At 39.8% G+C, this 15,933-nt stretch overlaps 1 protein-coding gene across 1 annotated transcript in view; it reads right to left on the reverse strand.

Annotated features, from left to right (window-relative positions):
• The window catches only part of trpm3 (transient receptor potential cation channel, subfamily M, member 3), a 142,478-nt gene that overhangs the window by 58,056 nt on the left and 68,489 nt on the right, over positions 1 to 15,933 (reverse strand). Inside the window, exons 3-4 of the mRNA XM_046035827.1 lie at positions 1,724 to 1,803; positions 248 to 449 (exon numbers count right to left, since the gene is read on the reverse strand). Coding sequence (XP_045891783.1) covers positions 248 to 449; positions 1,724 to 1,803 — 282 coding nt within the window. The remainder of the gene's footprint in view (positions 1 to 247; positions 450 to 1,723; positions 1,804 to 15,933) is intronic.

The following is a 15,933-nucleotide window of genomic DNA, read 5'->3' on the forward strand; positions in this document are numbered from 1 at the left end:
GAATATTAGATTTTGACAAGATTTGGGAATAAGGCATCTCGCTAACACATTCTACCATTTTCAAAAGCACACTTATTAACACAAGGAATCATAATAAAAAAACAGGTGTCAAAAGATGACTGCTTGCTCCCTTCTGTTGTTTGGATGTGTATTTTTGGACCTCAAAAAGTGTAATGTTGTTCTGTTCTGGTTTGTCTTGGGATGTTCACTATCTCGAGAAGCAATGTAGATTTGTTAAGGGAGTCACCATGGCTTTGTTGGAGTGTCCTCCTCCCTGGAACTCAATGGTGCCAAAGGCATCAGTGGGGCTGAGCTGTGTGTGTTTGCTGATCGACCACTTCTCTGACAGGCTGTCATTCTTGGCCAAACGCTCTGCCTTATCGTTCTGACTGGATGAGATGCCCGGGGGCAGGCCCACATGCTGACCTATCAGACGACCACAACAGCACCTGGATGAGAAGAGAAAGTAGAAGTGAATGTAATTGTATATTGGCAATATTACACAGTCCGTTGCAGAGTACAAGTTAAATCTTGAGGAGCCACAGCTCTGAGAGAAACTACTGTAGCATTGAGAAAGGAAAAAAGAAGAGGCTGACAGGGAGAGATTGCGTGTGACTGAGAGAGGGAGAGAAAAAGCACGAGAGCTGCCATAGTCATGTGCCTAGCAGTAAGAGGAGGGCAAGGCTGAAGTGACAGCTTGTCATCTGACTTTCATCTCATGATTGGGAGGAGAGGAGGAGAAAAATCTGTAGGCCGCTGCAAAATGTTATTGGCTCTGTCTCTTTTTGCCTTTGAGTTTTTATCTCCCTTGTTCTCCTCTCCTCCTCCCTGTCAGCAACTACAGGACTTAGCAGAATGACAGTTATATAAATTTTAGTATTCCTATATGGGTTCATATAGTACTGAATGCAGCTTTCTTATGCTGTGTTTTAACCTTGCAGGATGGAGTGGGATCCCTGAGAGGAAAGGGAGTCAGGAGGCTTTGATTATCACTTGACCTCTGGTAAGAGATCCTTCTGCCTTGTGCACCAACACAAGTGTTTTTGACTAAAAAGAGAAAAGTTAATTTGATCTTCAGGAACATCTCTTTCCCTTTCCCGAGGCTTCCACCCGCTTTCTTCCAGTTATGCTAATCCTGTTTACCTAACAAACAGTGGCATTTCCTGTGTGAGTATGAGGGCCGGCACTGCAGAAATTAGACATGCCTCTGACTTTGACACCCGAAGCAACAGCATCAGCTGTGGAAAAGATTTCGATAACATCACTGTGACAGTGAGCAGAATGAGAGGAATGTTGAGACGTGTCTCTCTCAAAAGTAAACTGCACTTTCACAGTTACACTTTGCTACACTGGTAAGCAGTGTGCTCCTCTCTATCTTTAGCATAGCTTAAATGAATAATGTTTTAAAATGATGCAAAATATTTTACTGACTTCATGAACTGTCCTGCCCCTGAATTTCATATTTGTGGTTTTATCAGGCATAATGTCAGTGTTTTGGCTCATTAGTGTAGAGCATCTACCTGTGATGCAAATAGAGGCCAGCGTGGTTTTACTCTGAGGCATGTTTTAAAAGGTCAGTAGTGAAACAGGGCTCTTTATCTGCTTTACTGCTTGTGAGTTGGGCTAACACATTAGCTTACTCACTCATTACGGTCTTGTAGCTTTTGTAGCAAATAACAAAACAGACATTTTCCCCATTTCCTTTACACACATTCTTACTCACCTATGGGGGTCTTTGGCGCTCACTATGATATGAACACATTCTCTCTTGCTGAATGCTCTTTCTATCCACGATTTCTGTGCCTGCAGAAATGAAGACAAAAGAACAGTCAGTTTCTGTCAGATAATGGAGCTGTGACCTGACCATGCAACGATGAAAGCATACAGGCATGTTTGACTGTTTTCTTGTCCTATAATAAGACAGGTTCTGTTTGTTGTGTAAAATTAAACAATCTGAGCCTTGTTGTATACAGACTTATCTTCCACAGTCTATTTCGTTAACAGCAGCAGTCCAGTTTTGGGGGGTGGCAAACAGAGCACAATGTTGGACCTAGTGTACTTTTAAAAAACTTAAAAATGATAATTTCACATCCACGCCTTGTTAAAAAAGAAAAATTACAGTACTTTGGAAATGGCATACATACACAAATGCAACACACACACACAGTCCCTCACACATAATTCAAAAGCTAAAGACACTCTGACAGAAATGTTTTACGTTATTCAGTGACTCCAGCCCAAACCGCATGAGATGAAGAGCTGGGAAAGAGAAAGTGGATGTTAAATGCAGTGAGGCGGTAAATAATGTCAGAGTTCCAGTCCTAGGATACTGCTGAGTGTGTATGTGTGTGTATGTATTTCTATATGTGTGTGCTTTTTGTACAGTATAGGAAAACATCCTCAGCATAACACAGCCACTGAAATGGCGTATTGGGACACCGTGATGCTCTGCAGTCACATCTGCTGCAGGTCTGAGTGACAGAGAGACTGACTGGAGCCAATTATCCTTCTAAGGACACCAACACAGAAACGCTGTAGTCACAGGGCTTGCCTCCACAAATACATGCGTGAATGCTTGTTCCATACAAACAATCACAATCAATGTATGACAAAAGGCAATATGTTTGTATGTACTGTAGTAAACCTAATAAGCTAATAAGAAAGCGGCATGTATCATGAGCTTTATGATAAAAGTAAGAAACATGTCTGCTTGTTTTATTTAAAGTGGCAAAGTGAGTTTTAAAACATGCACAGTTAGGAGATATTCCTTCAGGTTCGACAAGAGGAAATACATAAACTGCAGTAAGTCCTACATAGCAACTATTTCCACCAACATACACATTCTTTTGTCTTGGCAGCCAGAAAGGAATTCATACTAAATGAAATGGATGTAAATCCAGAGACACACCCTGGATCCAGCGAGAACACAAATTCTCACATGTTCATTAACCAAAACAGAAATTGATGAATCAAAAAGAGTTTGCTCTAGTCATGTACACTGCAATGAGTGCTTTGGGAAAGAAACACGGGTAATATTCTAAAATCAGATGTAGTGGTGGATGGAGCTGTGGCTTTACACTAATAGGTGATAAAGTGGATTTTAAAATAACAGCTAAACTCTCACACAGCACATCACAGTTCGCAGTTTTTGGGCAGTGTCGTTTTTATAATTTTTTCTCCTGCTCTCAAACGTGACATCAAAGGCCCTGATTCCAGACATACTTATCAATCATGTTTAAAATAATTGGAATGACAGCAACACAACACAATCGACTGCATGATTTTATCTCCCTACCGCCAACTAATTCAGACTAATTCAGACTAAAACAGACTCGGTCCACCTTGTTCCATCAGTCCTCACACCGAATTCATATTTATATCCCTGCCTTAAGAGGTCCATTTCTTTCAGTTTTTTCCCCCTCTCTGTAATAATTGCTTTTATGGTGATTCACTGGGGAAATAAAATCCAGTTCATCCAAACCAGCTGTGTATTGCATACTGTATGATATAGGAAATAATAATGCTAATAGCTTTATTTGTATAGCACTTTTCAATACAGGTAACAAAGTGATTTACAGCAATCAATGTAAAACTGAAAAGTCGAATAAAAATCAGTGGTGTGCAACGAATAAAACATAAAACAATTAAAGGGAAGATTAATTACACAATGGTTTGGATTGAATAAAAAAAACAAACAAGTCAATATACAAATAATGGGGAAATAAATTATGCATCACACATTGAAAGCTATTTTGTATAAATGAGGCTTAAGAAGTGAGATGAAACCAGAAACAGACTGAACAAGCCTGAGCCTACATTTTCTGTTTCTGTGACTATGAGGATCTTACTCTCTGCCATTTAAATGCGCTTCTTTCTACTCAGCACTTTGTGGTTCAAAGGTTTCACTTCCTGTGTTGACACTACCATTCCAGGAAGTGGACTATACCTGTGTGAGGTTTTGTGGTGAACAACACCAGAGGTCCAGAATTGGACCGAATGTCGCAGCGGGAATGTCACACAGACCAGACTCCCACACCCACAGCAGAGGGAACACAACAGCCGTGAGAACAAAAGGACAGGCCTTTTTTTTTTCTCCTGCTTTTTATTCTGGGAGAGCTGCCCCGGCTCTTCTCCCAGCCAGCAGAGCTGAGAGCTGCTTGTACAGGGCTTTCCCCACTGCCACGGTTACAACAACACACGACCCATCCGCCTGACTGGCCCTGTCACACCACGACACACCAAAACCCATCGCAACCGGCCACAAACAGGCTCGGCCTACACACAGGCACACTTACCCTAACACCAGACTTCCCACGATTAACCATTACTCTGGGGGGCTGGGGGGCTGCTTTTAGAGATCACCCTGGCCACGATGACTCAGCGGGCCACAACAACACCCCCAGCCCCATTCTTTCCCTGACACGCTACAACTGTGTATTCATCCGCCAGCTCATCCTGGTACAAACTAGATCCGCTTAATGGTAGCAGCAGCAGAGGATTTTTTGCATCCCTTCGTTTACTTTAACCCTTTCAATTCTGATTTCCCTTCTTTTATATTTTTCTCACTATTTCTGTCTCATTTTGTTGCATCTCTTCCTCTCACGCTTTCTAGTGTTGCTTATGAGATTTGACATGGTACGATGAGATGACACATGGCCTGCACTCCATTGTGCAAATAAAATTTATCACCAAGGTGCACTCGCATGCACTAACACACCTGCTTGGAAGTGACTGTGCGGCAAGTGAGCCGCATCTGACAGCCTGTTAGGGGTTTTGACTCCATTACACTCAAATGCTGTCAATGCCACCCTCCTTACCCTGTCCTCTCTTTTGTCCCTTTACTATTATATTTCCTCTTTCTTAATGGCAGGGAGCTGAATTAGGAACAATATCTAATCAACAGCCTAACCTCTTTGCTCTCTCCCTTTCCTCTCTCTCTTTTGTCTTTTCCTTTTAAGAAACATGAACGACTCAGCTTTTATAAAAAAGTGCTACAGGCATATAGGTAGCCTGTAGCACTTTTACACATTATTAAAAACTGAAACATTTAACAAGAGTGATATACGTAAGACACTCTCCCTTTCTTTTTCTGGTACATCTATATCAAAGAGCGATTACAGCTAAACTAGCTTTCCTCTTGTGCTGCAAACGCTTTACATTGAAATTGGTTTTACTGCCATCTCAGTGATTAAAGTAAAAGTGAGGCATAGCTGTATTCCCTGTCTTTAAATGTTTAAACAATCAATGTCAATAGACAGTAAACACATTCATAATTCAGTCTTTTTATGATACAAATGATGCACTTTATTATTCTATCAAAAGACAGAACTATGCATTTTTTGATTCTTATTAGTAATAAGAATTCTTATTAGTAATATTCCCTGAAAACAATACTTTTGATTTGTGGTACATGAAGACAATATTGCATTTTTTCTGTACTCTCAATCATTCATCTGAAAACAAATACACACACTTAAAACCTCAATTAAAAGCCTGTCCCTTTTACTGGCCTGGTGTGGCTTCATGTTTTGACAAATAAATTCATGTCTCAATTAGACGCCTGGTCTGGTTTTATAGTAGTACTCTGGATGTATAAAACTTCTTGAAGCCCACCGGGTCACCTGCCTGAGCGAGTTCTAAGCTGCTTAAATGCATAGCAATATAAATGTTTAAACATTTGTTAATATGCACATGTTACACATCATTAGATTGGTTAGATTCTCCACAATTCAACAGTTTAGTTCATTTTACAGAAACAATGACCACCAAAGTATTATTCATTCAGATTTACCGGCATGGTAAAGGAATTAAAGGCCTGTCCCATATATAGGTGAGTTCAGTGATTTAAGCAAATAAAAGCCCGGGCTATTAATTGAAGTTTTACAGTAGATTAAATAAGACAAAGGGTAGAGAACGGAGATGGCTATTTTTTTAAAAACTCAATATTTTCTTAGATGGAGCATCCATATACATAGATGGGACTCTGAATACACCTCTCTGAATCTCTATGACTCTGAATCAGAATCTGATTCTGAAACAAGAGACAATATCTCAAACACTGAACATTGCACAACAGTAGCATTAAATAAAAACCAGTACATAAAGACTGACATCCATAAATGGAGAGATACGAAGTAAAACTTTGAGAAGTGGGAGACTGCGTTTGTCCTGATTAACATCGATCATAAAATCAGCTGTAAGTTAAAAATCTTTGGATCATCTGGTTTTCAAGACTCACCTGTATTATGTGATGGGCTGCATTGTTGTGGCATCATAAGCTTGGTTGAAGGTAGTGTTAGATGCATGATCCTGCCTTAAAAGTAAGACCACTGAACAAAACTGATCAGAGCAACCCTGATCAGGCTACCTCTCAGTCCACTTGCAACTGGTCTACTCTGGGACTATTAGCACTGTGTGTGTGTGTGTGTGTGTGTGTGTGTGTGTGTGTGTGTCTGTGTGTGTAGGTTTGTGTGTGTGGGTGGGGTGGGGGGTGGGGTGGGAGGTGGGGGGGTGCTTATGGTACTGAAGCTGAAGTTACAAACTGAGAAAGCCCTGAAACACCTCTAAACTTTACTTATCTCTCAGTCTCCTCCTATGCATATGAGCCAAGAAATAAAATATAAAAAAACAAAAGCTCTCACATCATGACACTAACTATATATAACTATCTATATATAATGCAGTGCCCTTAGTGTCTGACCCCTTCAAAATATTCAAGTCAGTAGGCTTCTTCTAGAAATAACATTCTTAAAGAATTACCTGCTGTCCTCCACTTCTCAACAGCACCTTACCTGTTTTAGATTCAAATTTAAGTTGGACTGTCAGGCTCTGTGTGTGTGTGTGTGTGTGTGTGAGTGAGAAATAGAGAGTGTATGTCATTTCTCCACATTTCTGTCAGAGAACTAGACTGAGTCTGAAGGGGTGAGAGCCTATTAGGTTTAGTAACATGACATTTGTCCAGCCTGCTCACGATCCTTACTTTGTCCTAAATGACACACACACAGCCACACACAGCCACAGCCACAGCCACAGCCACACACGGGTTTCTGCTATTACAGTTGCATTTTTTTAACAGTACAAGGGTCATTTCCTACCAGTTTTAATCAAAGGGATTAACAGACCTGTACATTATACCAACAAGGTTTAATTAGCAAGAGCAGTGGGGGAAACTGTGCACATAAGACTGTAATCTGAACTAAATGAAGTCTAAAAATACACAAGCAGGAAAAACATTGAAAGGAAAGAGATTGTACTTTCCAAAATCTTTAATCCTACTTAATGTAAAACACACACACCAACAACAAAATGTGAATGTAAGCGAAATCTACAGGACCGAAAAGGCTTCCACAGATCGGGTGTAAATGGATGCGTAATGTATTCAGTGTCATAACTCAGAATACTTAGGGGAGTGCACCTGAGTCCATACAGTCCAGATGCTGCACCAGAGACATGTGTGTATGTGTATATGTGTGAGTGTATGTGTGTGTGTGTGTGCACATATGAAAACACACACACACACACACACACACACACACACACACACAGGCATACACAAACACATGCTTTGTAAAAACAGCTCAACGAACATTTGCACAGAAACTTAGTGTTTGCCATGTAAGGCACACACGCCCATGTCTGCCAAAACAAGAAGCTTATTTTCAAGTAATCTTAGTGAATAAATTGGCATCGAGCATCTATAATCAATGCCCCAAGCACTGAAGCTAGGGTTGATAATGTTGGAGAACTAGCAAGAGACAGCTTGATTTTGAAAGTATCCAACTGAAAAAATCCCACCCCCTCCCTCTGAAGCCACTTCCCCCAAAATACATTTTCATGCACAGTGAGTGCACAGGCTGAATGTGTGCAGGTAGGTAGGTAGATAGGCCGTGTTTATTACAGTCAGCCACAGACACCGGATTTATTTCATGTTTGTGTCAGAGCATTTCATTTATTGATTGCTGCCAACTGTGGTGTAAAGCTGATTTCAACAAATAACAAAACATGCTTCTGAAGTAAATTGCTTTACTGATAATTATATAATGAACCTGATGAACTCAGTGGTGAAAAGTGTTGTTCACAAAGTTGCACATATGGTACAAAAGATGATTAGGAAACAAGTATCCTAACATGGAGAAGACCACTTTATGTTAACAGTCCAGGCAAATCTAGATCATGAAAGCACAAAAGCATCTGTCATTTGTTTTTGTTTTTTTACAATAACAAGATAACAGACCAGATAAAAGTGTTTTGAGTTGTGTGATAAAAGTCCTGCTACGGGCCTCTATTTGTCGTCGTAATGATAGCCAAGCTGTTTAATGGCCAAAGCTGATCAGATCAGTCCCCTGTGACCAACTTCAGCACTGAATCTCCTGTTCAGTCAGAACTATTTAGCAACATATCTGTAGGTAACAAGTGCAATCGGACACAGGGGAGTGGCTGACCATATTCTTTGAAACATGGCCTGGATACTCTGGAAGGAAGAAGTTTCAGCTGCCACATTATAGGCAGTTAAGTTAAAACATATAAACTTAACCTCAAATATAATTGTTGTTCTCATCTTTAACTGCTGCAATTTGTAAAGTGAGTATTTAACTGTAACTGTGACGCAGATTAATTATCACTTCAGAATTAGATAAATTATTCTTAATGTCTCTGTGCAGAAAATAGCTAAGTAGTTTTAGTTTTGTTTTGGCCTTGCTGGTTAGACTTGAACTGAACTGCACTTAAGTTAAATTATGTTCAGCACAGGCATTTTACCTTCCTATCACACTCATCTCTTAATGTCACTCTGAGTGCCTCTGTCTCTGTTTATCCCTTCTCTCTTCTTTGTTGTTCTCCTCTATCAATCCCTTTATAACCCCATACAAGCCAGAAGCAAACCATGCACACAATATGTAACCCCCAAGATGGGCAATATTATATACAACCTTCACAAGATAGCCATCTTGGACAAGTCAATGCAATGGCAAACAGCATTAGATTCTGACTCAAAGATTGATCCAGACCCACAAAGACCATGTACTGTAGTTACTGGTTGCATTAAGGATGAGGTCATTGCCTTTAAATGCAATCTTGTCAAGGAGAGGAACCACTTGTGCAAGTCAAATAGCATTCACTGACCTGAACACACACACACACACACACTTTCTAGAGAGTAGCCGGCATGCTTGTGTATGGGCCACACGCACGCACACACACACACACACACACACACATATATATATATACACACACACACACACACACAAAATGTTTTTTTTTCCACTTCTTTCTGAATTCAGCTTAATAGAGATTTAAAGAATAAAACCAAAAAATGGCAATGGAGTAACAGAGATGATTTACAGAAGCTAGTTTATACTTTCTTACAAAATGGCCAACACACAATTGCAGGTCTACTAGAACAAAGTGCAGGCCGTAGGCTGAGCCTCATCTTTACTCAGCAGCTATTCTCCGGTCTGGTAAACAGGAGTAAAGTTGCAAAAGCACAATACAAACAAGCACAGACTACCTAAGCCCAAACTAATCTCTCCCAACACTCTATTGCGCTAAACTGCAAAATGGCCCATACACAAGATAACCAAGTGCAGACTGGGGGTTCTCTTCTGCTGTGCAGCACCAGAGAAAAGCCCTTATCCCAGCCAACCTTTTCTATCTCTATTCTGCTTCAGTCTGGGAGACTGGAGGAGAGCAGCATATTGGTCAGCACACAAGATAACACGGTGTAGCATAAACCAACCTTTTATTTTCTCTCTCTGTAAGGTGTATTATTCAAGGCAAGCGGCACTTTTGAAGCAGATACTAAGATTATTATTATTATTGTGACTTTTCATAACACCAGTGACAGAAAGACCCAACACAAGATTTAGAGGGAAGACGTATTCCTCCTGAAGCAATTGCCCACAATTTCATCATGCTCACTATGTCGTCCAATTAGAACCATGTCACAACCAAATAAATAGCTTAGTTAAATTCCAAATATTAATAAGCACTAAAGATACAGATGAAATATTTATTTTAAATCCTGTAATTTGTTAAGTGCCACTGGGATTCTATTGTTTCAGTCTCTTGGAAAACACCAATTCACCCTGTGCAAACTGGAATAACAAGCCTGTCAATGTTTTTCTTGAGCACTTAACAGCACATATCATCCACCTGCCAAAAAATAGCAAACAAAGCACTTTACACTTAGAAGACTGGCTCCTTGTTTCATGTTAGTGGTTACTTTCAAAGAAATGAATATAGCAGATTTACAGAGGCACAGTTTACATAAATATTTAAACAGATTTACAGCGATCTTAGTTTTAATAGAGAGAAGACTGGGAAACATATGATGCTATAAACTTGCTCCTGAATTTAAAATAGTATTTCCAGGCTGCTGAATACACTAACTTCCAGTATCAGTGTTTATATTTACACAGTGTAACTCAATGATTTATAATCATTCGCAACATCAATGACCAGATCAGTGATGGTTTCAGATCTGTATCTGACCCTTCAAATCAATGGCCTTGAGGAGACCTTCACTGCAATAAACTGGAATGAGATACTGTTATCCTGAGGTCTTCATGACAACTTGCACTCAGATTTATGGAGTTACTTACATGTAATTTATCGATTTGACTGCAGCTATTTAATGTCCTATAGAGTAAAACAATTTTCCATTTTATTCAGCTCTCTATGCATTGTCATTGATTTATATAAAATCTAACTGAAATTCATCCCAAAAACATGAATCATCCTTTTTAACATTTGATATATTAATGGCTTTATATGCAATAGACCTAAGTGCACTTCATTGCTGTGAGTCATGTACTCGGCAAGTAATTGTAAATCAGAGATCAATGTAAAAGGGATAAGAAATCTTGTGATGTTGTTGTTGTTGTTGTGAAGTTATGTGAGAATGGTGGATAGAAATGCAAACGAGAAAGGGAGATCAACAGTGACTAAACGGCGTGGTTGAGTGCAGGAGCCAAACACCCAAGGAAACAAAAAAGTGAAGGAAAACACAGGGGCATATATTGTTGCTTTAATCAGATGCGGTTAGGGATGCACCGATCTGATCCACAGAATCAGTATTGTTACAGATACTGATCAGTCAAGACTTTCAACGATAAATTACATTCACTCCATTACGAGTTGTTTGACGCTAAGTCAGATTATTAAAGAACAATTGTTAAAATTTACGAAGACAATGATAGAAATCAAGTTTTACTCACTCTCTGAAAGGATAAACATGATATTGAAATCCACTGCATTAAACGGAACATATGTATTTATGCATGTATACTGCATTGTTTCTGAGAAAAGATCAACTCTCAGCAACAACGGGGGATAATCCCACCTTATAGCCACCTTATATAATTCAACCTCAAAATGTGAAACAGCATGAGGAAAATAAATGTTTGTGTGTTTTTACAATGTACTTTCGCAGGCATCTGTCTTCTTCTTGAGTAGGCTGCTGTGTATTATACGTGCTTACTTGTGTACTAGTGCGCATGTGCGGGTCTGTTCAATGTGTGAGTGTAATGAGAGAATGCTTGCTTGTTTTAGCTCCCGTCGTTTTCAATCCATCTCCTGAGGCTAGAATAAGCAGCTCTCTTTCCCACAGGCCTCTGTTAAGCCTAGTTGAGCATCTGGCCATGCAGGCTCTAATCAACATTGGCATGGCCATTCTGTCTGTGACAGAGGGGGAAAAGGGGGGAGACAGGTCACACTTTTGGGGGTTGGAGGTGGGGGGCTGGTTTCAGTGTGAGAGGAGATGAGGAGGAGGGAAGGGGTAGAGAGTGGAGAAGATGGAGGCAGAGGTAGGTGGTGGGAGAGATAAGAGGTGAGGGAGAGGTGAAAGTGGGTGAGGTGGTGGTGAAAAGAGAGATGGAGGGCAGAGACAGAGAACGTGGGAAGATATAAACACACCTAAAGACATAAACTGTGTTGTTTTAGTTAATTTGTGTAAGAGATATGCGCGTCAAAATGCTACGTGAGAAAGTGTGGAGGTGAGCAAACGGAAAGAAAGGCAGGAAAATAATCTGCAAATCTGTTGTAAATGGAGCTAGGTCAGGAATTCTAAAAAAGCAGACGCTAATAGAAAAGTAGCTGAAAAAGTGGACGTACAGAGAGAGAGAGAGAGAGAGAGAGAGAGAGAGAGAGACAGACTGACAGTGAGAAGAGATAAGCTGTATCCATTTTGTCTGTGTCAAGATGAGGGCAGAGAAGTGAGAAACCTTACATCAGAAGAAATGAGAAGCCAGCGGAGAAAGAGGCGTGATGAAAGAGAGATTGAGAGGCATGGGCCAAAGTGAATGACAAGTGAATGACAACTAGCCAGTGAACTGGAGTCAGTCTAATGATCACACAGCGTTTTAGTTAACTGCGGTTTGATTGACGCCTGTCCACTAGCCTGTAAGAAGTGATGGTAGACATTGTAACAGTTAAGAAGGAAGAAAGAAACAGAACATGACTTTATTGACTGCTTTTTTGTTTTAATATAGGCTATTTATTCTTTATTTTATTGTCGTTTGATTTTAATTGTGTTTTAAAAATGATTCTTTGTGTGTTTTCTGAGGCTTTAAATAAATAAAATGATAATTTATTCTGTCTGACATTGTGTTATGTTAACCGATTTCTTGTTGGGAAGGGGGGCATTTTGTTTTGCATTTTGTTTTGCTAACATCAACATTATTTTCAGTTGATATGGAAACTATAGAAGCGGTTGCTGAGAGCAGTAAAAGGGTAACTTCGGTATTTTTCAACCTCGATCATTTTTTTGTGTCTCTGTGACTAATTGGGACAACATTTGATCTAGTATTGAGCTAGTGCGCTGCAGTCGGCAGCAGCAAAACAGGTCTGCAACATAATCCTGGTGGATATGTGTGCCCCGTCCAAGTACATCCACTAAAGTGCATGTCTTTGCAACTGACAGGCTCGTAGGGATCCTGTGGGGATCCATAAAAACAATGTCGTCAGAGACTGACTTAATAAATGTCTGAAACTTATAATAAGTGTCTGACGACACTGTGGAAAGGATCTCTACAGAGAGAGACCTTTTTTTAAGAGTAAGATCATTTTTCTTTAACCAAAAAAAGTTGCTATATCTCTCTCGTCAAAGCCAAATGACAAATGACTTCAGTGGACTTACTTGAAAGATACTGTAAGTTGCCCTTTTACTAAACATTTTTAAAGAAGGCTGAAAAAATATGATGATTTAAGAGTCATCTCCATAAGTTGACTTCATCTTCATACTTTTTAATTTTTCATGGAGGTAGCTCGATAGTCATGAAGAAAGATGGCGTCACCATTCTTAATCCCACCAGCAAAGCTGTGATTTGTCAGTTGTTTCTCAGACCTATTCAAAATTGCTGACCAAATAGCACATGTGGGCGACAACTCAGATGTCTGGAACCAGACTACATAACCTATTGTACTGTTACAACATGCACTGGTTATATTTGGCAAATTTCTTTCTTTTGTGCTTTTTAGCTTTAAATGGTATCTCTACCTATCCAGCACTGTTGTACCCCTCATTATTCTGTGGCTTCTGCTGTTGCACAAAATGGTTTTCTGTTCAGACCACTGGCAATATTACTTGGACACTCTGCATGCTACCACCATTATCATGAAGTGCCATATTCAAGGCCACAACAAGAGCTGTTGCACACCACTGTGCAGAGTTGTGTGTATCTTTGTGTGTGCAGCAGACCAGTGCTAGTGTACTGTAATGAAGTTGCAGGTGCTGAGGTGGTCCAGGCCAAGGGCTGTGAAATTGCCTCTCATGCAACCACCACACTCTAGCAGATAGAGATTTTGAATATGTGTCTATGTGGAAAATACAGACAGAGTGAAAAGAAAAGGACATTTAGCAGATTCTGGAAAAAGCTCCAAAATGTGACGTAATTGCTCATATCGACAGCATCTGACCCGGCCTGCTCTCCTCCACCACATCTCACTTCGTCCTTCCAAGTTCTCACTCTTTCTTGTCTATTTCATCAATTTAAAATGGATGGATTGCTCAGGTGAAGTGTACATGGATCGTATGATTCACAACACAATATTTTATTGAATTTTTGAAAATAGAATGTAAGATTAAGATATAAGCAGATCACAAAACCTAGGGGAAGGAAAAAACAAATAAACAAAAAAGGCATGGTATGTAAACATACACATTACATGAGAAGACCTTATACAGACATCTTAGAGCTTGGATACATACTGTACATGGATCAGGGATTACTAATGCAAAGCAGTAAAACACCGGAGAGAGTATTAGACATTCATGGGCGCACTGGAAGGATGCGAGGCCACAGTGCAATGCCCCCTGCATACTAGGTCTGCTGTGAAATTTGTGGGGTAGCTTAGAAGCCACAGCTTATCCAAAACCCTCTCACTCCCCTTCAGCAAAACTTTAAAGATTTCTCCATACCACTGGTTTACAGTAGGAAGCTTAATCCATTGAAATAAAATCATTGTGCTGATAGGAGAAGCAGCGTAGGATTGGGCGATATGTGAAAATTCTCCAACCACCCCATCGTCAGCCCAAAAACCAGAGATTACCAGTTTATAACAATTCCACAATTAACAATTCCACCAAGACTCACATGAAAGATATTGTTTGCGCACCGTATGGCCTCTGTGAGTGATGTGATTACCACTGTGAATAGTAGAAGGGACAGCTTTGTGTTTGGCCTCGTCCCAGATGAAAAGCCTCCGAGGCCCAGCTGTTGTCATTGGGCGCTAAAATATTGCAATTATTTTGACTGATATCACTATTCTCATTTTCATTGAAAAACCTATTGAAATGAATTATGGTGTTATTTTTACAGGAATCTGCACCAAACAAAGGAGTTTTATTATGTCTCTATATATGATGTCTGTGGCAGTACATCTCTATAGCACGACAATATTTAAAATGTTATTTTGACACATTTGTAATTTGAAATTTGCAGTAGGGCACATTGAGATTTTGATAAAATTAATTGTTCAGCCCAACAGTGTGACCAGACAGAGTGTGCATACACATTAAGAATATGAACGCAATCTGATTATTCATTTTTAATATCACAACTGGCAAAGCGGCCACATAGTGATTCAGACATGGTTCCATCAGCGCAGCTCACACTCAGAAGTCCACTGCCCAGGCAGCAGTCAGATATGTCAAATGTCTTTCTGAATCTTGTACTGTGTGTCCAGGAGCTTTTTTCCCCTACTTTCCTTACATCGTTAGCCGTTTTAGATCCACTGATATAATAGTGCACAGTCCTGTGATATATAGCAATGATGACAAATTTTATTGTAATTGGAATAAATGAAGACACTAAAGAGAAAGAAAAAATGTTCTGTGCTGAAATAAATGGAGGAGAAATTACTTCTTTTCAAGAGAGAGTGTGTCTGGGTTTAATCATCCAACAAAAAAAGACACATTATTTCCTCTGTTCAACATCTCATTTTGGCAACACAAGTTGAATATTTCTGTGTTTTCCAACATAGCTGAATTTGTATTTATGGTTACTGAGATGAAGCAGAAATGAGAAGTAAATTCATTTATCACAATCACAGACCGGCATTCAGAGTGTGGTCACAAAAATATTCCCAAAAGAACCCACAGACACCATATCTGTCTTTTTTTCCCTGTCTGTCTCCCTGTTGTTCCAAGCACAGCGGGAACAGCTGACAAGTTTCCTCTTCTGGCACACCATCAGTGCTGTTTCACAACACACAAAACATACACACGTATACAAAAAAAACTCTACCGAAACTAAAGTACAGCCAGAACTTTCCATTACACCAACACAGATTCAACCCTCTGCGTTATCAGAAACAAATCATTGCGCCTGTATTGAATTGCAGATCTCCTCCTTGGCTCGCCTCTCTCTGGAACCCTATTTCTGATCGATAAGCAGTTTGACTGCTTGGTAAACTCAATCTGACTCCCACAATTGA

Source organism: Micropterus dolomieu, linkage group LG21, assembly GCF_021292245.1.
Source record: "Micropterus dolomieu isolate WLL.071019.BEF.003 ecotype Adirondacks linkage group LG21, ASM2129224v1, whole genome shotgun sequence".
In the NCBI taxonomy this organism is placed as follows: Eukaryota; Metazoa; Chordata; class Actinopteri; order Centrarchiformes; family Centrarchidae; genus Micropterus; species Micropterus dolomieu.